The sequence below is a fragment of the Ambystoma mexicanum genome, chromosome 8 (genome assembly GCF_040938575.1).
Source record: "Ambystoma mexicanum isolate Mex_15411 chromosome 8, UKY_AmexF1_1, whole genome shotgun sequence".
Taxonomy (NCBI): Eukaryota; Metazoa; Chordata; class Amphibia; order Caudata; family Ambystomatidae; genus Ambystoma; species Ambystoma mexicanum.
The window spans coordinates 51,869,157-51,892,052 of record NC_090929.1 but is presented as its reverse complement, the minus strand read 5'-3'; the positions used below and the strand labels follow the sequence as shown (position 1 = coordinate 51,892,052).

The following is a 22,896-nucleotide window of genomic DNA, read 5'->3' as shown; positions in this document are numbered from 1 at the left end:
GGCTCAACTAATGGACCCCATCAAAGAGCCATCTGGTCACGCTCAACGGATGGATCCCACCAACGAGCGATCCATAAAGGCTCAATAGCCCAGGAAAGAGGCCTTCATGCAGGCGAATGCTCTCTCGGGCACTTATCAGATGGAATAGACGAAAGAGCTATCCAGTCAGACTCAACCCGTCACTGCCCGCCATAAAACAACCCCGACCAAAGAGCGACCGGCACACATTCAAATGACTCATCCCTGTAAATCAGGGCCCGCCAAAGAACTGCCCTCATACAATGGACCCCACCAAAGAGCAGTCTATATAGAATTACATCACTGTGTGTTGTGGGGCTGACTGCATGCAGCTGCTGGGGGGGCACCACCTAAGAGTTTCCCACCATGGCTCCTATTGAGAGAATTTAGCCCTGTCCTAGTTTGGGCGCCATGTCACAGGTTTTTGATCACAGTTTACTACCACTAAAATACATACGAAATATGTTTTCATCACATCACATATTGAACGTGTGGCCTGAATGTGTGTACACATACGCATGGAGTGCCTCCACAAGCATGGCGTAGCTGTGCACGCAGTGAATGTGGTGTCAAGAGGGGTATGCTTGGTGCATGGTCCTACCTCAATGGCCTTGTAGAAGACGCTGCTCCCAATCTGGACCACTTCCAGATTTTGCTCCTGCTCGTTCCGCGCACACTTAATATAGGTCATCCAGCTGCGGTGGTCTTCCTGACTGGCATCGATGAAGTAACGCACTGTGCCATCTTCATTGAACACCTAGAGGAGCAAGGCAGACAGGCGCCATGAGTGGACGGTCGACTGGCATGAACACAGTGCTTATGTCATGTTATGGGTATTTTTAGGGCACCAAGTGGGCTCAAGGGTGCTGTTATCGGACCATGCAAGCTTGAGCAGCGCCATGCCAGTTGACTGAGAGAGTGCCCACGATTGTGTTGGCATTACACATTGGTTTCTTTCGCAAAGACAATGGTGCAGATTTCAAGGGGGAACCCCACAAAACCGAGATAGCCTAGCCTCTTCTTGGGACTTTGCAACAGCAAATCTTGACTATACAAATTCCTTTCCGCCCTCAATGGAGAGTACATGCTATGAGGCTGCACGCAAGCCTCACTCTCTACAAGTCCCCTTCCAGCCTCATCCTCAATGGAGAGTACATGCTATGCGCGCAGGCCTCACTCTCTACAAGTTCCCTTCCACCCTCATCCTCAATGGAGAGTACATGCTATGCGCGCAAGCCTCACTCTCTACAAGTTCCCTTCCAGCCTCACCCTCATTGGAGAGTACATGCTATGCGTGCAAGCCTCACTCTCTACAAGTTCCCTTTCAGCCTCACCCTCATTGGAGAGTGCATGCTATGCGCGCAAGCCTCACTCTCTACAAGTTCCCTTCCAGCCTCACCCTCATTGGAGAGTACATGCTATGCGCGCAAGCCTCACTCTCTACAAGTTCCCTTCCAGCCTCACCCTCATTGGAGAGTACATGCTATGCGTGCAGGCCTCACTCTCTAAAAGTTCCCTTCTAGCCTCACCCTCAATGGAGAGTACATGCTATGCACGCAAGCCTCACTCTCTACAAGTTCCCTTCCAGCCTCACCCTCATTGGAGAGTACATGCTATGCGTGCAGGCCTCACTCTCTAAAAGTTCCCTTCTAGCCTCACCCTCAATGGAGAGTACATGCTATGCGCGCAAGCCTCACTCTCTACAAGTTCCCTTCCAGCCTCATCCTCAATGGAGAGTACATGCTATGCACGCAGGCCTCACTCTCTACAAGTTCCCATTCCAGCCTCACCCTCATTGGAGAGTACATGCTATGCACGCAAGCCTCACTCTCTACAAGTTCCCTTCCAGCCTCACCCTCATTGGAGGGTATATGCTATGCGTGCAAGCCTCACTCTCTACAAGTTCCCTTTCAGCCTCACCCTCATTGGAGAGTACATGCTATGGCACAAGCCTCACTCTCTACAAGTTCCCTTCCAGCCTCACCCTCATTGGAGAGTACATGCTATGGCACAAGCCTCACTCTCTACAAGTTCCCTTCCAGCCTCACCCTCATTGGAGAGTATATGCTATGCGCGCAAGCTTCATTCTCTACAAGTTCCCTTCCAGCCTCACCCTCATTGGAGAGTACATGCTATGCGCGCAAGCTTCACTCTCTACAAGTTCCCTTCCAGCCTCACCTTCATTGGAGAGTACATGCTATGCGCGCAAGCCTCACTCTCTACAAGTTCCCTTCCAGCCTCACCCTCATTGGAGAGTATATGCTATGCGCGCAAGCTTCACTCTCTACAAGTTCCCTTCCAGCCTCACCCTCATTGGAGAGTACATGCTATGGCACAAGCCTCACTCTCTACTAATTCCCTTCCAGCCTCACCCTCATTGGAGAGTGCATGCTATGCACGCAGGCCTCACTCTCTACAAGTTCCCTTCCACCCTCATCCTCAATGGAGAGTACATGCTATGCACGCAGGCCTCACTCTCTACAAGTTCCCTTCCAGCCTCATCCTCAATGGAGAGTACATGCTATGCACGCAGGCCTCACTCTCTACAAGTTCCCTTCCAGCCTCATCCTCAATGGAGAGTGCATGCTATGCACGCAGGCCTCACTCTCTACAAGTTCCCATTCCAGCCTCACCCTCAATGGAGAGTACATGCTATGCACGCAGGCCTGTCCTAATCAGCTACAGCTCCTGAAACTATTATTTCCCTGTCTTTCCAAGTCCACACAGCAAAAAGGCGCTATACATCGTTATATCAGCGCTTTGGCGCAAAGCGCTATGAAAACACGAATAAAATACAAAATACAAATACATACAATTCATAAAAAAGAAATGCTGCGGTCTGACTGAAGGACCGTGGAAATACCGTCAAGTATTAAACAGTTGGGGGCGCATACGTCTCTCAAGGTCGCCCTGATTCCCTTTGGGCTGGTGCAATTGCAAGCGTAGCCTAAATTCTCTTTACTTCGGGGACTTTGAAGCTGGTGGAGTTGGCGTACGTCTCTGACTCCGAGCTGAGTGTGCTCATGACGGTGAAGGTCACGGGTTTAAGGACTAGCTTAGCTTCACCGGCACCCCAGAGGTATACTACTGCAGTGTTGGCTGGCCAGCACCTTTGCCCCTCGGGGGCGCTCGCCAGTGAAGGTTGGATGACCTTCAGGTGATGGAGTGGGCCAGCTTATGAGATGGGGCCAAGTCAACGGGCAGAAGGGTGTGAGGCTTAGAATTCTGAGCTTCTCCTAAGAAATGATGGCAGTTGTATAGCGCCTAATGCCACTGGTATGGCCTCAAAGTGCCGCGGGCTGAACCCCCTGGGAGGACCGGGGTCTGAGATGTGGCATGTAGCGGAGGAGGATGCTAGAATTCGCGAGGGCCTGTGAAAGAAATAGTGAGACGGTAGCACAAGGACACCGCTCCAGATTCACGAGTAGTGCCTCGACTCCGTCTAGTGGAAAGCGCTATCACTCGAGGGGTGGAGGGTACAATATTAAACATACTAAATGAGCCACAAAGGTACATTTTCTGGGGAAAGGTTTTTCAGAAGAGAAGCGAGGGGAAAAGAGAGGGGAGAAGCGAGGGGAGATGAGAGGGGAGAAGAGAGGGGAGAAGCGATGGGAGAGAGAGGGGAGAAGCGAGAAGAGAATAGAGGGGAGAAGAGAGGGGAGAAGCGATGGGAGAAGAGAGGGGAGAAGCGATGGGAGAAGAGAGGGGATGAAGCGATGGGAGAAGAGAGGGGAGAAGCGAGAAGAGAAGAGAGGGGAGAGGTGAGGGGAGAAGAGAGGGGAGAAGTAAGGAGAGAAGAGAGGGGAGAAGCGATGGGAGAAGAGAGGGGAGAAGCGAGGGGAGAAGAGAGGGGAGAAGACAGGGGAGAAGAGAGGGGAGAAGAGAGGGGAGAAGCGATGGGAGAAGAGAGGGGAGAAGCGATGGGAGAAGCGAGAAGAGAGGGGAGGGGCGAGGGGAGAAGAGAGGAGAGAAGAGAGGGGAGAAGAGAGGGGAGAAGCGATGGGAGAAGAGAGGGGAGAAGTGAGGGGAGAAGAGAGGGGAGAAGCGATGGGAGAAGAGAAGGGAGAAGCGAGGGGAGAAGAGAGGGGAGAAGCGATGGGAGAAGAGAGGGGAGAAGCGATGGGAGAAGTGAGGGGAGAAGCGAGGGGAGAAGAGAGGGGAGAAGCGATGAGAGAAGAGAGGGGAGAAGAGAGGGGAGAAGAGAGGGGCGAAGAGAGGGGAGAAGCGAGGGGAGAAGAGAGGGGAGAAGCGATGGGAGAAGAGAGGGGAGAAGAGAGGGGAGAAGCGATGGGAGAAGAGAGGGGAGAAGAGAGGGGAGAAGCGATGGGAGAAGAGAGGGGAGAAGAGAGGGGAGAAGCGATGGGAGAAGAGGGGAGAAGAGAGGGGATGAAGCGATGGGAGAAGAGAGGGGAGAAGCGAGAAGAGAAGAGAGGGGAGAGGTGAGGGGAGAAGAGAGGGGAGAAGTAAGGAGAGAAGAGAGGGGAGAAGCGATGGGAGAAGAGAGGGGAGAAGCGAGGGGAGAAGAGAGGGGAGAAGACAGGGGAGAAGAAAGGGGAGAAGAGAGGAGAGAAGCGATGGGAGAAGAGAGGGGAGAAGCGATGGGAGAAGCGAGGGGAGAAGCGAGAAGAGAAGAGAGGGAAGGGGCGAGTGGAGAAGAGAGGAGAGAAGAGAGGGGAGAAGAGAGGGGAGAAGCGATGGGAGAAGAGAGGGGAGAAGTGAGGGGAGAAGAGAGGGGAGAAGCGATGGGAGAAGAGAAGGGAGAAGCGAGGGGAGAAGAGAGGGGAGAAGCGATGGGAGAAGAGAGGGGAGAAGCGATGGGAGAAGAGAGGGGAGAAGCGATGGGAGAAGTGAGAGGAGAAGCGAGGGGAGAAGAGAGGGGAGAAGTGATGAGAGAAGAGAGGGGAGAAGAGAGGGGAGAAGAGAGGGGCAAAGAGAGGGGAGAAGCGAGGGGAGAAGAGAGGGGAGAAGCGATGGGAGAAGAGAGGGGAGAAGAGAGGGGAGAAGCGATGGGAGAAGAGAGGGGAGAAGAGAGGGGAGAAGCGATGGGAGAAGAGAGGGGAGAAGCGATGGGAGAAGAGAAGGGAGAAGTGAGAGGAGACGAGAGGGGAGAAGCGATGGCAGAAGCGATGGGAGAAGCGAGAAGAGAAGAGAGGGGAGGGGCGAGGCGAGGGGAGAAGAGAGGAGAGAAGAGAGGGGAGAAGAGAGGGGAGAAGCGATGGGAGAAGAGAGGGGAGAAGTGAGGGGAGAAGAGAGGGGAGAAGCGATGGGAGAAGAGAAGGGAGAAGCGAGGGGAGAAGAGAGGGGAGAAGCGATGGGAGAAGAGAGGGGAGAAGCGATGGGAGAAGAGAGGGGAGAAGAGAGGGGAGAAGAGAGGGGAGAAGTGAGGGAGAACCGAGGGGAGAAGAGGGGAGAAGAGAGGGGAGAAGCGATGAGAGAAGAGAGGGGAGAAGAGAGGGGCAAAGAGAGGGGAGAAGAGCGGGGAGAAGAGAGGGGAGAAGCGATGGGAGAAGAGAGGGGAGAAGCGAGGGGATAAGAGAGGGGAGGAGAGAGGGGAGAAGCGAGAAGAGAGGGGAGAAGCGAGGGGAGAAGAGAGGGGAGAAGTGAGGAGAGAAGAGAGGGGAGAAGCGATGGGAGAAGAGAGGGGAAAAGCGAGGGGAGAAGAGAGGGGAGAAGAGAGGGGCAGCCTCGGCTGAAGCCTCAGACGCAATGAGAAATTAGGCCTTTCCGCCACACGAGCTTGTTGTGCAGAACGTGACCCGGAACCTCACGTTTTGTCAGAATGCCACTAATCCTTTAATTGATTGACTATAATTAAATGGCAGGTGATTCTAGAGCTGTGAGGGGTGCCGTTAACCTCTTTGTATCATCAATGGCTTTACGTGATTGGCGATTACAGCGTAACCCTCACCCGGCTCTCACTGCCAGCGCTTATTGCAATTAATGGCCCTCCTTTCAGCGACCTTGGAAGGACGATATGCTGCGTTCAAGCGCTGTGATAATGAATTCACGCTTCTCAGCAGCACGCACTCAACCCACGGAGCTGTCTCGCTGGCTCTTGGAAGCCTATTTTGGCGATGGTGCAATATGTTGTGCCTTAATGTCAGGCTAGTGAACTGAGGTGAACTGAGGTGGGCCCTGTAATGCCGCCACAATGTAACGTGCATTTTTTAAAAAAAAAATGTTTTGGTGAATGCCAATGTCTTTCACACATGCGATTATGTGCACGCACCCGATGGATGCACGCCTGCCTTTATACAGTGCATGCTGGCAGCCCCCGGAGCACACGCTGTGCACGCACCCGATGGGTGCACGCCTGCCTTTATACAGTGCATGCTGGCAGCCCCCGGAGCACACGCTGTGCACGCACCCGATGGGTGCACGCCTGCCTTTATACAGTGCATGCTGGCAGCTCCAGGAGCACACGCGTTCAGGTCGCACCGCGGCTTTCCTGTTGCCTTTCCACGTGTAGTCTTGCCGTGCGGGACGGCTAAGGTTCGATCATGTCTTTTTGCACAGAACAATAGTCTCCATAAATAGAACATTTCTGGACCCGTCCACGCTCTCCGGCTGACTTCCTATTTCTGTGAACAGAAATAAATGCAAACCTGTATCTATTTTGCAAGCCCCGGGCTTTGCACATAGGCACTAGATTGGCACGGGCAACATGCTTTTTAAACGTGTACGTTCCATCGTGGCGCTTTATAAAACCGATGTGTGTTCCCGGATATGAGGACACCAAGGCGCTATCAATGGCCCATCCGCAAAATAGGCTCCCAAGAGCCAGGGAGGCAGCTAGGTGGGTTGAGTGCGTGCTGCTGAGCAGCGTGCCTCCACAATCTGTACATGTTATTGTAAGTCATTTCCAATCGAAATTGACATCTGCTCTTGACATAAATACAAAATACCAGTGCAAAGAGCTGCTGCCGCTCCCGGCGCATTCTCTTCTTTGAACCTGCGGGGCTCTGTGTCCCAGGAGGTGGTTTATATTACCTGTTTGGATGTCACGTGGGGCATGGAAGCGATCTCTTAAATATTTCAAAATGCCACGGTGCATGACAGCACTATATAGCGTATTTCCTTTTTACCATACAGAACATGGAAGCGGTCTATGATATGTGTTTAAATACTGGAGTGATGTATATTACGGTTATATAGTACATGGACGTGGTATATATTATATATTTAAATACTTATACAGTACATGGAAGTGGTATATAGTATATATTTAAATACTGGAGTGATGTATATCACGGTTGTACAGTACATGGACGTGGTCTATATCATGTACACATTATGGTAAACTACAGCACGCCACTGCCATTTGCAGAAGTTCTCTAAATTATGATGGATGGTATCCAGGTGGTCTAAATGATGTATTTTAAGGTTATGGTTGCACGGAAGCAAGCTATGTTATATGGATGTTACATGGGGCATGGAAGTGGACTACATTATGCGTGTGAATGTTAGACAGGGCACAGAATGGGTCTATATTAAGTATTTGATTTTTACCTGGTACATGGAAGTAGTCTCTATTATGTAAATGAAGTCCCATAGAAGCAGTCTATATTATAATGGCTGTTACACGGGGAATGGAAGCAGTCTATAATACGTATTGAAGGTTACAGGGGCATGGCGCAGTCTATAATACATATTGAAGGTTACACCGAGCATGGGAGGGGTCTATAATAAGTATTGAAGGTTACAGGGGCATGGAGGCAGTCTATAATAAGTATTGAAGGTTACACAGAGCATGGGAGGGTCCATAATAATTACTGAAGGTTACAGGGGCATGGAGGCAGTCTATAATAAGGATTGAAGGTTACACAGAGCATGGGAGGGTCCATAATAATTACTGAAGGTTACAGGGGCATGGAGGCAGTCTATAATAAGTATTGAAGCTTACACAGAGCATGGGAGGGTCTATAATACGTATTGAAGGTTACAGGGGCATGGCGGCAGTCTATAATACATATTGAAGGTTACACCGAGCATGGGAGGGGTCTATAATAAGTATTGAAGGTTACAGGGGCATGGAGGCAGTCTATAATAAGTATTGAAGGTTACACAGAGCATGGGAGGGTCCATAATAATTACTGAAGGTTACAGGGGCATGGAGGCAGTCTATAATAAGGATTGAAGGTTACACAGAGCATGGGAGGGTCCATAATAATTACTGAAGGTTACAGGGGCATGGAGGCAGTCTATAATAAGTATTGAAGCTTACACAGAGCATGGGAGGGTCTATAATAAGTATTGAAGGTTACAGGGGCATGGAGGCAGTCTATAATAAGTATTGAAGCTTACACAGAGCATGGGAGGGTCTATAATAAGTATTGAAGGTTACAGGGGCATGGCGGCAGTCTATATTAAGTATTAAAGGTTACACAGAGCATGGGAGGGGTCTATAATAAGTATTGAAGCTTACACAGAGCATGGGAGGGTCCATAATAATTACTGAAGGTTACAGGGGCATGGAGGCAGTCTATAATAAGTATTGAAGGTTGCTGGAAGCGGGCTGCATCATGTGGGTGAATATCAAAAAGTGCATGGAAGAATCTACGCTACAGTGTATCTTTCTCCGTGGCCTGGTAGTGCTCTATTTTATAGTATAACATGGAAGTGGTCTATATTATAAGATAATGTGAAATCGGTCTGTATTATGTCTATAATGTGTATTTGAATGTTACCCATATATATAAAGAAACTCATAATACGTGTGGATAATTGAAGTCATTCACGCTCAGCAGAGATCCCCTAAAAATGTCAGCCCACCACTAAAACAAATCCCCAGGAAATAGGAACAGGCGCAACATGTGCGGAATAAACAAAGAGCCGATGTACTGCTCCCAGGACCAGCATATTTGGGGAAAAGGCCAACATTTGTGAGGAATGATTTCTATGAGGCCAAGAGTCATGGCTCTTCGGCCTCGGCTGGGTGCCCATAGATTGGCCCACTACGCCGAGAAGGTATTTGGGTACCACATAGTCAACAATCTGTTGCAGTGCCCGTCTGGGGAAGAATCCCACGAGCTCTGGACAGTGTCCCCCCACTAGTCAGAACATGCCCCATGTTCTGAAGCATGGCAGCCCCTTCATGGCACCACACCAACCAAGTTTTATGCACTGTGTACCCCTTCCCTTTCGAAGCTCATAGCATAGCTGCGAAGCAGACACCCCAAAAGCATTGACTACCTCCCTGCTTCCCTGGCCCAAGATTGTGTTTATTAACCACTGTGAGCATCTGCGGCGGTTCTCCATCAACTCCCCAGTAGATTCTCTGTCAACCCCCAACCACCTCCTCTATGATCCCTGCAACTGTTACTTCCTCAACCCTCATCGACATCTCTGTCAGCCGGCAACAGTGTTTATTAACCCCCATCAACCTCGCCATTGACCTGTCACAGCATCACCCTTAACCCCAAACCGGTCCTCTGTGAACCATAAGCAGCTTCTCTATTAACCCTCGTCTTGACATCTTCTCTGTCACCCTTCAACAGCTTCTATGTCAACTAAAGCGAGCATTTCAATCAACCTCGTCTCCATCTGCCCACAGTGGCTTCTCCATCAGCCCCCAGCGACTCCTTCATCAACCTCCAACAGCGTTGCCATAGTTTCAGACATCCGCCAGGACCTCCTTCAGCGTACCACAAAAGCTTCTGTGCCACCCAGAATACATGCCCTGCCATCCCTCAACAGCATCTTCGTCAAAGTGCAACAGCTTCTCTGTCACTCGCAACAGCTTCTATGTCATATTTCAACAGCTTCTCTTTCAACCATGAATAGCTTGTCAGTCAAAGATCAACAGCTTCTCAGTCAAACCTCTGCAGTCTCTGTCAGCCCGCATCTGCTTCGGCCATCCATCCACAACTTCCCCCACGAGATTAAATATTTGCTCCATCGAATCCTAACAGTGTATCTGTTAACCTCAACACACGTCCCTATCCTCCTCATTCTCTAACGGATGTTCTCCATCATCCTCATTCTCTAACGGCTGTTCACCATCATTCTCATTCTCTAACGGCTGGTCCATCATCCTCATTCTCTAACGGCTGTTCTCCATCCTCCTCATCCTCTAACGGCTGTTCTCCAGCCTCCTCATCCTCTAACGGCTGTTCTCCATCCTCCTCATCCTCTAACGGCTGTTCTCCATCCTCCTCATCCTCTAACGGCTGCCCTCCATCCTCCTCATCCTCTAACGGCTGTTCTCCATCATTCTCATTCTCTAACGGCTGTTCCATCATTCTCATTCTCTAACGGCTGTTCTCCCTCCTCCTCATCCTCTAACGGCTGTTCTCCATCATCCTCATTCTCTAACTGCTGTTCCATCATTCTCATTCTCTAACGGCTGTTCTCCATCCTCCTCATCCTCTAACGGCTGTTCTCCATCATTCTCATTCTCTAACGGCTGTTCCATCATTCTCATCCTCTAACGGCTGTTCTCCATCATTCTCATTCTCTAACGGCTGTTCCATCATTCTCATTCTCTAACGGCTGTTCTCCATCATCCTCATTCTCTAACGGATGTTCTCCATCCTCCTCATTCTCTAACGGCTGTTCCATCATTCTCATTCTCTAACGGCTGTTCTCCATCCTCCTCATTCTCTAACGGATGTTCTCCATCATCCTCATTATCTAACGGCTGTTCTCCATCATTCTCATTCTCTAACGGCTGTTCCATCATTCTCATTCTCTAACGGCTGTTCTCCATCATCCTCATTCTCTAACGGCTGTTCTCCATCACCCTGATTCTCTAACGGATGTTCTCCATCCTCCTCATTCTCTAACGGCTGTTCTCCATCTTCCTCATTCTCTAACGGCTGTTCCATCATCCTCATTCTCTAACGGCTGTTCTCCATCATTCTCATTCTCTAACGGCTGTTCCATCATTCTCATTCTCTAATGGCTGTTCTCCATCATCCTCATTCTCTAACGGCTGTTCTCCATCATCCTCATTCTCTAACGGCTGTTCCCCATCATCCTCATTCTCTAACGGCTGTTCTCCATCATCCTCATTCTCTAACGGCTGTTCTTTTAATCCTCAAGGACTTTGTGTGACTCCCCCAAGAGTGTCTCCTCTTTCAATCCCTGGAGCTTCCCCAAACCAGCAAAACCGTAATCATCAAAAAATCTTCTCTGCCAACCCCAAGGAGCTGCCCCATGACCCCTCTCCACCTACGAGGGCTCCATCTCTCCCCTCCCCAAGGAACCCTTCGAGATCCTGGTGAGGGTCTTCTGGTGCCCATCCCCTGAGGCTTCCCCATGACCCCTCTCCACCTATGAGGGCTCCATCTCTCCCCTCGCCAAGGAACCCTTCGAGATCCTGGTGAGGGTCTTCTGGTGCCCATCCCCTGAGGCTTCCCCATGACCCCTCTCCACCTATGAGGGCTCCATCTCTCCCCTCCCCAAGGAACCCTTCGAGATCCTGGTGAGGGTCTTCTGGTGCCCAACCCCAAGGAGCTGCCCCATGACCCCTCTCCACCTACGAGGGCTCCATCTCTCCCCTCCCCAAGGAACCCTTCGAGATCCTGGTGAGGGTCTTCTGGTTCCCATCCCCTGAGGCTTCCCCATGACCCCTCTCCACTCCGAGGGCTCCATCTCTCCCCTCCCCAAGGAACCCTTCCAGATCCTGGTGAGGGTCTTCTGGTTCCCATCCCCTGAGGCTTCCCCATGACCCCTCTCCACTCCGAGGGCTCCATCTCTCCCCTCCCCAAGGAACCCTTCCAGATCCTGGTGAGGGTCTTCTGGTGCCCATCCCCTGAGGCTTCCCCATGACCCCTCTCCACTCCGAGGGCTCCATCTCTCCCCTCCCCAAGGAACCCTTCCAGATCCTGGTGAGGGTCTTCTGGTGCCCAACCCCAAGGAGCTGCCCCATGACCCCTCTCCACCTACGAGGGCTCCATCTCTCCCGTCCCCAAGGAACCCTTCGAGATCCTGGTGAGGGTCTTCTGGTTCCCATCCCCTGAGGCTTCCCCATGACCCCTCTCCACTCCGAGGGCTCCATCTCTCCCCTCCCCAAGGAACCCTTCCAGATCCTGGTGAGGGTCTTCTGGTGCCCAACCCCTGGGGCTTCTTTTCCAAATCTTGATCAAGCCTCATGCATAGTCCTCTTTTGTCCACAGGGGACCCATTCACAGCAGTCTCACGTTCTTCGGCCCATCCCTCCTGACCGTGCCCAGCCTGTCTCTTGTATCCTCGGGTCTTAGGCCTTCCTTCCCGCCAGCAGAGTCCAGCCTGTATCTACACAGCCCTGGACAGGTCCAGACCTGTCTCTCTGCTCAGCCACCCGAGTAGCCTCCAAACCCCCATACTCTGAGCAGGCACACCCCCTTATTCAGTCTCCAGCCTACCGGCCCTCTGAGCGGTCTCTGACCCCCCCCCCCCTGTTCATTCTGCAGTCTCTCAGCCCCCTGAGCAGTCTCCTACAACAGGTGCAGTCTCTCAGCCCCCTGAGCAGTCTCCAGTCCCCGAGGATTTTCCGTCTCTGCTGAACGGTCTTAGCTGTCTGCAGGCCCCCGTGTGTCCGGGGTCCCCTCGGCGTGAGTGAACACTGGGCGCGCGGCTTCCTCGGAGAATTCATTTACTCCCATTAGCAGCCCCCAGGGGTCCCTCTGGCACCCCCGCGTCCCTCTGCAACCCACACATCTGAAGCTTCGGGGCTTGGAGACCCCCGCCGCCCCCGGGCGCTGGGAGATCGGAAGCAGGGGCCTTATCCAGGGTCTAGCTGCAGAGTATGCACAGAGGGGTACGGGGGCTGCATAGAGTGGGGGGCACACAGGGGTACTATGCGGAGGCAGTACGCAGGGTGCTGTGTAAAGGCGTGCAGTGCAGGGGCCGCGTACAGGGGTCATATGGAGAAGTAAGGCACAGAGGCTGCATATGCGGGTGGGCAGTGTCTGTGCACAGAGACCCTGTGCTTGGGCTGAAGCAGCGGGTATCCAGGGCCTGTGTACACATGCTGAGCCGCGCACAGGGGCTGTGCGCACGGGCCGCCCACAGAGGTGTACCCGGGGGCCTGGCACACAGAGGCTGGGCGGCGCTGATGTTTACAGGGGTGTACCCGGGGGCCTGGCACACGGGCCGCGCACACAGGTGTACCCGGGCTGTACACGGAGGCTGTGCGGCGCTGATGTGTACAGGGGTGTACCCGGGGGCCTGGCACACGGGCCGCCCACAGAGGTGTACCCGGCCTGTACACGGAGGCTGTGCGGCGCTGATATACACAGAGGTGTACCCGGGCTGTATTCGGGAGCTGTGCGGCGCTGATGTATACAGGGGTGTACCCGGGGGCCTGGCACACGGGCCGCCCACAGAGGTGTACCCGGGCTGTACACGGAGGCTGTGCGGCGCTGATGTATACAGGGGTGTACCCGGGGGCCTGGCACACGGGCCGCCCACAGAGGTGTACCCGGCCTGTACACGGAGGCTGTGCGGCGCTGACGTATACAGGGGTGTACCCGGGGGCCTGGCACACGGGCCGCCCACAGAGGTGTACCCGGGCTGTACACAGAGGCTGTGGACTTGATACATCTGACAGTGATATTCGGCGCAGCCCACATGCCTGCACACGGGGGAGGGTGCACGCCACCGCTGCCACCTGCCTGCCCCTGTATGTGCCCTACCCGTAGATACGCTTCTCTGTATTCCACCACCCCGGGATTTCCTGACATTGTTAATGAGGCCTCATAAAGGAACTATTGCCACTCACCGTGTACGTGCGCCCCTCTGCCCCGGTGTGTGACCCTTCTGTGTGTGTTTGTGCCCCTCTGTAGGTGCCTGTGTTTGTGCCACTCTGCAGGTATGTGCGTGCGTGCCCCTCTGTCGGTGTGTGTGTGCGCGCCCCTCTGTGTGTGTTTGTTTATGTGGGTACGCGCCCCCCCCTCCCATCGGTGTGTTTTCCTCTGCAGGGGTGTGCGTGCGCACCTCTGTAGGTGTGTGCAAGTCCTCCTCCCATGTGTTTTTATTTGCGTGCTCTCTCCCCCTATAGGTGCGTGCCCCTCTGCAGGTGTGCGTACGCCCCTCTCTGTGTGTTTGTGTGTGTGTGTGCGCCCTCCCCATGTGTTTTTATTTGCCCCTCTGCAGGTGGGTGTCAGTCTGCGGGGGTTCCGGGGGAGCGTCTCCCTCTAGAGGTGTGTGCGCGTGTGCCCCGCTAGAGGCGCGTGTCCTTCTGCAGGTGCGTGCTTGTGCCCCTCTATAGTTGCGTGTCCCTCTGCAGGTGTGCGCGTGTGCCCCGCTAGAGGCGGGTGTCCCTCTGCAGGTGTGCGCGTGTGCCCCGCTAGAGGCGCGTGCCCCTCTGCAGGTGCGTGCGTGTGCCCCTCTATAGTTGCGTGTCCCTCTGCAGATGTGCGCATGTGCCCCTAGAGGCGCGTGTCCCTCTGCAGGTGCGTGCGTGTGCCCCTCTATAGTTGCGTGTCCCTCTGCAGGTGTGCGCCCCTCTACAGGTGCGTGTCCCTCTGCAGGTGTGCGCGTGTGCCCCGCTAGAGGCGCGTGTCCCTCTGCAGGTGTGCGCTTGTGCCACACTAGAGGCAGGTGTCCCTCTGCAGGTGTGCGCGTGTGCCCCGCTAGAGGCGCGTGTCCCTCTGCAGATGCGTGCGTGTGCACCTCTATAGCTGCGTGTCCCTCTGCAGGTGTGCGCCCCTCTACAGGTGCGTGTCCTTCTGCAGGTGTGCGCGTGTCCCTCTGCAGGTGTACGCGTGTGCCCCGCTAGAGGCGCGTGTCCCTCTGCAGGTGCGTGCGTGTCCCTCTGCAGGTGTGCGCGTGTGCCCCGCTAGAGACGCGTGTCCCTCTGCAGGCGTGTGTGCCCTTCTACAGGTGCGTGTCCCTCTGCAGGTGTGCGCGTGTACCCTTCTATAGGGGCTTGTCCCTCTGCAGGTGTGCGCGTATACCCTTCTATAGGGGCGTGTCCATCTGCAGGTGTGCACCCCTCTACAGGTGCGTGTCCCTCTGCAGGTGTGCGCGTGTGCCCTTCTATAGGGGCGTGTCCCTCTGCAGGTGTGGGCCCCTCTACAGGTGCGTGTCCTTCTGCAGGTGTGGGCCCCTCTACAGGTGCGCGTGCGCCCCGCTAGAGGCGCGTGTCTCTCACAGGTGTGCGCGTGTACCCTTCTGTAGGTGCGTGTCCCTCAGCAGGTGTGCGCGTGTGCCCTTCTATAGGGGCGTGTCCCTCTGCAGGTGTGCGCGTGTGCCCTTCTATAGGGGCGTGTCCCTCTGCAGGTGTGCGCCCCTCTACAGGTGCGTGTCCTTCTGCAGGTGTGGGCCCCTCTACAGGTGCGCGTGCGCCCCGCTAGAGGCGCGTGTCTCTCACAGGTGTGCGCGTGTACCCTTCTGTAGGTGCGTGTCCCTCTGCAGGTGTGCGCCCCTCTACAGGCGCGTGTCCCCTTATATAGGGACGTGTCCCTCTGCAGGTGTGCGCGTGTACCCTTCTATAGGGGCGTGTCCCTCTGCAGGTGTGCGCCCCTCTTCAGGTGCGTATCCTTCTGCAGGTGTGCGCCCCTCTACAGGTGCGTGTCCCTCTGCAGGTGTGCGCGTGTGCCCTTCTATAGGGGCGTGTCCCTCTGCAGGTGTGGGCCCCTCTACAGGTGCGCGTGCGCCCCGCTAGAGGCGCGTGTCTCTCACAGGTGTGCGCGTGTACCCTTCTGTAGGTGCGTGTCCCTCTGCAGGTGTGCGCGTGTGCCCTTCTATAGGGGCGTGTCCCTCTGCAGGTGTGCTCGTGTGCCCTTCTATAGGGGCGTGTCCCTCTGCAGGTGTGCGCCCCTCTACAGGTGCGTGTCCTTCTGCAGGTGTGGGCCCCTCTAGAGGTGCGCGTGCGCCCCGCTAGAGGCGCGTGTCTCTCACAGGTGTGCGCGTGTACCCTTCTGTAGGTGCGTGTCCCTCTGCAGGTGTGCGCCCCTCTACAGGCGCGTGTCCCTCACAGGTGTGCGCGTGTACCCTTCTATAAGGGCGTGTCCCTCTGCAGGTGTGCGCCCCTCTACAGGCGCGTGTCCCTCACAGGTGGGCGCGCGCTGGCAGGTGCCGCGCCTGCGCCGGGCCCCTTACCTCCCACATCAGGTTGTTGTTTTTGCAGAGGTCCACGTGGTCGGGGGAGAGGACCCGGCCCGTGAAGGGCCCCATCTCGGCGCCCGCCTTGATCCAGGTCTTGGAGAAGATGCCCAGGCCTTCGCCGGGGATGGAGCTCTGGGCGATGATGACCTCGGAGGGCAGCACCAGGCTGGACAGCTTCTGCACTTCTGCAAAGAGAGAGAGGGGGGGAGGCTGGTCAGTTCTGCTGCGTGGTGCCCCCCACCCCGCGCGCACAACCTTCCCACCCCCAGAGCCATCAGAATACATTGCCCATTGCCGATCTCGAAACATATTGCCCCCCCCCCCTCCTCCCCCGGCCAGACGGCTTCTAATTTTTAGGAAATACTTGTATTTTCTCTTAAGCTCTCCCCCCCACCCTCCCGGACATCCTTTGGGGCCCCAGAGGGCGTGGGGCGTCAGCTCCGCAGCTCGAAGGCCATTGCCGGGGGCCCTTTCTCACCCAGAGCTCCAGCGGGCATGACGCGGGCGGAATTACTTCTGAAATCCCAAGTATGTGTAGATGGTCTTAGCGCGGAGCCGGACAGCGTGGACCCCTGCGGCCCCACCCGCCGCTCTCATCCCCCAAACGCTCCGAGTGAGCCCAATATACACGATGGAAGGGTTCGTGTGCACAGCAGAGAGGCCTCTCTGCGGCACTGAGCGGGGAAGGTTTAGTAGCCAGCGACTCCCCACCTGGCCAGAGCTCGGCTGATACACACGTGTGCGCGAGTGGACACCCAGGCACGCCTGCACGTGTTCACGCTGCACAGCCCTGTTCATGTGCTATGCTAATCTGCTTTTCCATAGCGCCAAATCGCCACCGCAGCCGTCTCAGGGCGCCTAGGACTCTCCTTGACGTGCGTGTGTGTGGGGTGTGGGGGGGGGCGGGGGGGGCGGATACCCGCAGGAGGGGTACCCGGACCTTGCTCTGCTGGAGGAGAGAAATGGATGCTAAGATATGTCTCACGTCTTATAAAGGGCACCTTATTATATAGGCGTCTCTAGCGATTTGTGGGTGCATCTCAGACAGAGGTGTACTTGCGTTTTCTACTATAAAAGTTTTTTTTTTTATGGTGCTTTGGACCCTTTTCGTGAATGTGCTTTAAACTTTTTTTTTTTTTTTAAAGAAAAGACTCCGATGTTTGGGAAGGCGCGGCGGAATTCTGTGAATTGGGGCAGGCGCTATTAGGGCGTGGGAAACGTTGACTTTCCTATTAAAACCCCACTGAAATATGGACCCGACCCCATGACTCATGCCTCTCTCTGGGCTGGTGGGGGCACAAGTCCGGGAGAGAGAAACGTCTGTGCAACCCTTTTAAAGACGCTGCCTTTTCCAGCGAAGCAGGAATGTACCCACTTTCCCCTTCGCCCCCCACTTCTCCAGCGTCGATGTATCACTCCTAGCTGCCCCCCCCCCCAAACCAAGCGCTCGCCCCCCGCCCCTCTCCAGCCCTGCACCACCAGCGAGGGCTAATTCCGGAAGGGTAAAGAGTTCAGAATCGCCCCTAAATCCCGCCTGGGAAAAGACACTGAGAACGGGGGATCCGCGGGGCTGAATGAGAACACACAAAAAGCTGAGGGGAAAAACGCCTCCCCCCCTTCCCCCGCAACAGGTCCACTCCAGAGGCAGGGGGAGCCGGTACCTGGGAACAAAACCCCCAGGAACTGAGCCCGAAGAGATGGGGGTTAAATGGTGCGGCTTTCAGTGCGGGGCGATTTGTCACAGCGCTCAGAGGCGCTCATTTCAAATTCATTACCCTGGGAGAACGGGGGCGCAGGAATGCCGGCCCCAAAGGGCAGATTAGGCGGGTGACAAGAGGTGAATGGCGGCGAATTAGTCCCCGCAGCAAATGAAGACAGGAGCCGGGCTGGGAGAAGGCTCCCGATGGGGGTGCCAGGGCGCGCAGACTGGCATGAATGGAGGCCGACACAGCCCCGTGAAAAGGCAGAGTCGGGCGCAGCCCCCCTCTGCCCCCTTCTTATAAATTCATGGGCTGCCGGGGAAACTTTCTCAGGTCAAGCCCGACTTAACTAAATGAATGTTTAAAAGGCCCTGCTTCTGGCAGTCAACTGATATTACATGCCTCGTAATGCCTTCAGAGAGACCCCGGAGGGGTGGGGGGCAGCCCTGGGAGAGGGGAAGCGGGCAATGGAAGAGTGGTGGTCGGGAGAAGGGGGGCGGGGCGCAGGGACTGGGCCTTCTCGGGGAAAATCCCACAGTCCCTTGATACTGGGTGCGCTCCCTGCCCGGGACTCCCACTCACTCAGACCGTGAACCGCGCCCTCTTCCCTGAGAGCTGACATGTGTGCGGGACCCCGGCAGCCATTTCCTCCCTAAAAGGGGTCCCCAGAGGTGGGGACTCAGCGGCCACCTTTGCTTAATGGATGTAACCTCGGGGCGCGCGGAGTGGGACCCTGCAGCTGGGCTTGGTGGGATCCTGGCCGGATGAACACTTGCTCTTTACGTCGGGTCCCTGAGCCGGGTGGGGTGGCCCTTGTGGGGAGCCGGTCGGCCTAATGCTGTTCCCTCTTGCCACTTGGAGACTCACGTACATAGCGTGGTTTCTTGGCGCTGGGTGCAGTCTCAGCCAAAAGCCTGCGTAAAAGGCCCTGCTGGCTCAAGGAGTGGCGAGTTGCTGGGGGCCCAAGAGCCCGCCTAAACCCTCCCCTGCAGTTCCTATGGTTATTTGTATATCTCCTGAGGGCTGATGGGACCCCCTTTGTTTGGGGTTATTCCCCCACCCCCCATTAAATGTAAATTGAGACCTCGGGGATAGCCGAGTGGGTCGCTTGGAGGAGGGCTTGGTGGGCCCCTAGTGGGGCACATTGATGGGCCCCTGAGAGGAGGGCTTGTGAGGCCCTTAAAAAGGCCTTTGAATGAGGGCTGGCTGGTCTCCTTTGGGGGGGGGCTCTCTTGAACCCTTTTGCGGGCCCCACGGAGAAAGGCTTACCTGGAGGGGGCATGTGCGGGTGGGCCTCTTAGAGGGGAGCTCGTGCGTCAATCAAAGGAGGGCTTGATGGGTTCCTTGGAGGAAAGGTGGGTGGGCGCTAGGATGAGGGCTTGGTGGGTTCCTTGGAGGAAAGGTGGGTGGGCGCTAGGATGAGGGCTTGGTGGGTTCCTTGGAGGAAAGGTGGGTGGGCGCTAGGATGAGGGCTTGATGGGTTCCTTGGAGGAAAGGTGGGTGGGCGCTAGGATGAGGGCTTGGTGGGTTCCTTGGAGGAAAGGTGGGTGGGCGCGAGGATGAGGGGTTGGAGGGCACCTGGGAGGTGGCTTTGTGGGCCTTCGAGGATGAGGTCTTCTTTGCCCCTTACTGGCGGGCTCCTTGGAGGGGGGCTCAAAAGGCCCCCTGGAGAAGGGTTTAGCAGAGCCCGAAGCAGGGCTCAGTGGGTCCCCTGGAAGCGCCCTGAGGCCTTCGGGCGAGTAGCGCTCTATAAGAATTGAAATAAATAAACAGGCATGTCTGGGCCTCTGATGCATCGATGGAAGAAGGGATGGAGGGGTTCCTTGGAAGAAAGCTGGGGGGGGGGCGCTTAGAAGAGGGCTCAGTGGGTCCCTTGGAAGGGAGCAGGGTTGGCCCTTGGAGGTGGCCTCGTGGACCCCTTGGAGGTAGGTTCCATTGGCCCTTTAAGTGATGCTCAGTTGGGGCCGCGAAGGGACACTCGGGGCGCCTAGTGTAAGGGGGATAGCGTGTGCTATCTGGGCCCCCTGGAGCTGGGCCCTCTTGCCTCCCCGGAGTGGCGCTTGTTTGCCCCCTTTGGGAGGCGGGCTTGGCTGCTCCCCTGGGGGGCCCTTGAGCTGGGCCACCTATTTCCCTGGGCTCCCTGGGGCGGGGGCGGCACTCACCTCCTGAGAAGGACTGCGCCAGCACCTCGGCGGTGAAGGCGGTCTTCGGGGCGCTGTGCGTGTTCTTCTCCTCGAAGAGTTGCTCCCCCAGAACGTTCCTCCAGCGCCCGTACAGAAAGCTGTGGAGGATGTCCGACGTGATCATCTCGGCCAGGGACAGCCCCTGGCCCGGCTTCAGACCCCCCTTCAGCATCAGGGTCTCCGCGGGCAGCACCGAGCCCATCATGAGCCCCACCGTGGCTGGCCTCCGAGCCTTGGGGCGCACGGACTCAGTCGGGTTCTACTGCGCTGCTGGGGGTGGCGCGGAAAGTTTTGGGGCGCTGTGAGCAGGCCGGGTGAGGTTGGGAGTGCTCTCTCCGCGCGCGCAAAGCCTGCCTCTTCCAGTCGGGAGCTCTGGCAGTGTTTCCCTTGGCAGAGGCTCAGCCCCCCCTTATATACGAGCCTGAATGACCCTCCTAATTGGACGGTAATAACCCCCCTGACGTTGTCAGATAAGGCTTGTTCAGCCAGAAAGAGCCAAACCTTCAGAGCTGCCCCCTCCCCTGGGAGGAGGAGGAGGGAGGGGAAGTCATGGAGTAGAGAGCTGGGGAGGGGGGCTTGCAGGAGCCCACTTGTGGAGAGAGAGAGGGAAAGGGCCTGTTCTGGACACCTGCTGCAGCAGCACACAGGTCGCCCCATGCCCCCCGCGCTATGACACAGAGCCCCTTGTCCAGCATAAGACAAATCCGGACGGAGGGGTTCTTTGACGAGGGTGGGACTGTGGTGAAAAGGGCAACGTATGTACCCCGAAAAAACACGTTCAACGTATAAAATGCCCAAGGAAAATCTTCAGCGAGACCGGCCAAAGAATACGGCAAAACGCTCTTCTCTTCTCCATAAAGCGCTTTCTCCGGTCCCTGCTGCGCGCCTGGAAATCCCTGACAGCCAAGGAGAGGCTACAGTCAAAATCTGCGCCCCCAAAACCTACCTGTCGGCTGCTGCTTCTCCGGGAGCTTTCCAATGTATTGAGAGAAAACGAAATCCTCAGGGAAATAAAAGAACCCACCCGCGTTTGGTCGCAGCAGCTCCCGCGAAGTTCGGGGCGCTTTAGTCATTTGTACGAATAGTTCGGGCGACCGCGAGTCCCTCGTCCCCGGAATTCGTTTGGGTGCGGAGTTTCCCGGCCGGAGTCTGAGCGCGGATTCCCGGCCCAGCCGTTAATTCGCAGTTTTTCCACAGCCTCGGCTCTTAAATCGGGAGGTGAAATGACTATGAAAACCGGAAGAAAAGCCACGTTCTAATGTGTAAGAAGGAATTTAGCAGATGTACCCCAAGTGTCGCTTTCTTGGGGATCCGTGTTTGTCACTAGTGGGACCGATTCAAAGGATATTCCTGATCCCGTTTGATGTGGTTGGGTGGTGTAAACACCACTTTACAAATGCTTGCAAATAATGCGAATTGAAATCCTTCTTTCTAATCGGATGTCTTTTAAATAGTAAAGTGAAACAAAACGACAATCGTGGATTCGCGGACTTTTTGCGCGTGCGTCCCGGTGGCGTTCGTATTTAAACACCTCTGCGTTTATTTCACAATTTCTCTCTTTCAATCGCGGCCCCGGGGAGGCTTTCACCAGATCCGATTTTACAAAAATCGGGACTTCGTCTACAGCCAGTGAACGGATTTTCAGATAAAAGGGGGGCTCATCTCAGACCGGACGGTCGCGTGTCCGGGAACTCAAAGTTCGGGTCCTGCCGCAGCGAAGACACGTTTCTCGGGGTCTATAGCCGGCTCACCCAGGGCAGCTGAGCGGGTTAGAGCCTCTCGGCCGTGAGGGATGCGGCCAGCGGTCCAGGGCCCTGTGTGGGTCACGTTCTGGGTGTTTTACCTGTGGGAAGCCGACGGCAAAGACACCGTTATGGGCAGACCTGAGTACCCGTCAGCTTGCCCCCTCTCCCTCCCGGCGGCATCGCTCGATCGCTTCATCGCCTCTTCCTTCCACCTGCTCACCCCTCTTCTGCCTTCACCCTTCTTCTTTCTTTCTTTCTTTCTTTCTTTCTTTCTTTCTTTCTTTCTTTCTTTCTTTCTTTCTTTCTTTCTTTCTTTCTTTCTTTCTTTCTTTCTTTCTTTCTTTCTTTCTTTCTTTCTTTCTTTCTTTCTTTCTTTCTTTCTTTCTTTCTTTCTTTCTTTCTCCTGGTCCTCACCTCTTTCTCCGCATTTCATCTTCTCCTCGAAAGGCCGGCTATTTATTTATTTCCCCGCCTTTCCTCTGTCTTTCTTCCACGCGGTTTATCTGGCTTCTCTTTGGTTCCATCCTTTTCGCCCCCTTCTCCTTTCTTCAGTCACCCAGTCGTGTTTCTCCTCATTTCACCCGTCTCTTCTTTCCCCTCTCCCTTCTCTGGGCCTCTGCCAGAATCTCCTCTCTGCTTCTTTCATGGAACCCCTTGCCTTCTTCCTCCCTCTCACCTGCTGGCCGCGTTCCTGTCATTTCAGGTTTTTTTCTCGCGGGCGCCCACTTCCCGCAGATCCGCGGATTTCCCCGTTATTCGCGGACTCTCTCTTTCCTTCCCACCCGTCCTCGTTCCTAGTTTATCTCCTGTTTTCACTCAGTTTCCCGCCCCTACCTCCCGTTCCCCCGTCATTCAATCCCGTGCTTTCCCATTTCTTCCCAGGCCTCGCTTGCTTCTCTTTTGGCCGGAAAGTCATTCTGTCACTGTATCTTTCGCTTTTCTCCTCTTTCTTTCTCCCTCGTTTCCTTATTTCTCCATTTCTCGTTTTTCTCTTTCTTTCTCCCTCGTTCTGCTCGTTCTTTTCTTTTCTTCCACTCTCGGATCGGATGTCCGCATTCTTTCAATTGCTGCCTTGGCCTTTCCTTCCTTACATCTACCTGTTTTCCTTCCATTCGCTTTTTTCTTTCCTATATGCAGTTTTTCTAACCCATTTCGTTGTGCCCGTTTGCCGTATTTTATTTCCAATCGTCGTCTCATCTCCCCTCTTTGCCGTTG

The 22,896-nt window shown here is 55.1% G+C and overlaps 1 protein-coding gene across 1 annotated transcript in view; it reads right to left on the bottom strand.

Annotated features, from left to right (window-relative positions):
- PRDM12 (PR/SET domain 12) overlaps positions 1 to 20,339 on the bottom strand; it is a 45,995-nt gene extending 25,656 nt beyond the window's left edge. The window contains exons 1-3 of the mRNA XM_069609268.1: positions 19,916 to 20,339; positions 16,048 to 16,238; positions 620 to 775 (exon numbers count right to left, since the gene is read on the bottom strand). Of these exons, the coding sequence (XP_069465369.1) occupies positions 620 to 775; positions 16,048 to 16,238; positions 19,916 to 20,141 (573 nt within the window). The 5' untranslated portion in view covers positions 20,142 to 20,339. The remainder of the gene's footprint in view (positions 1 to 619; positions 776 to 16,047; positions 16,239 to 19,915) is intronic.
- Between the last annotated feature and the right edge of the window lie 2,557 nt (positions 20,340 to 22,896).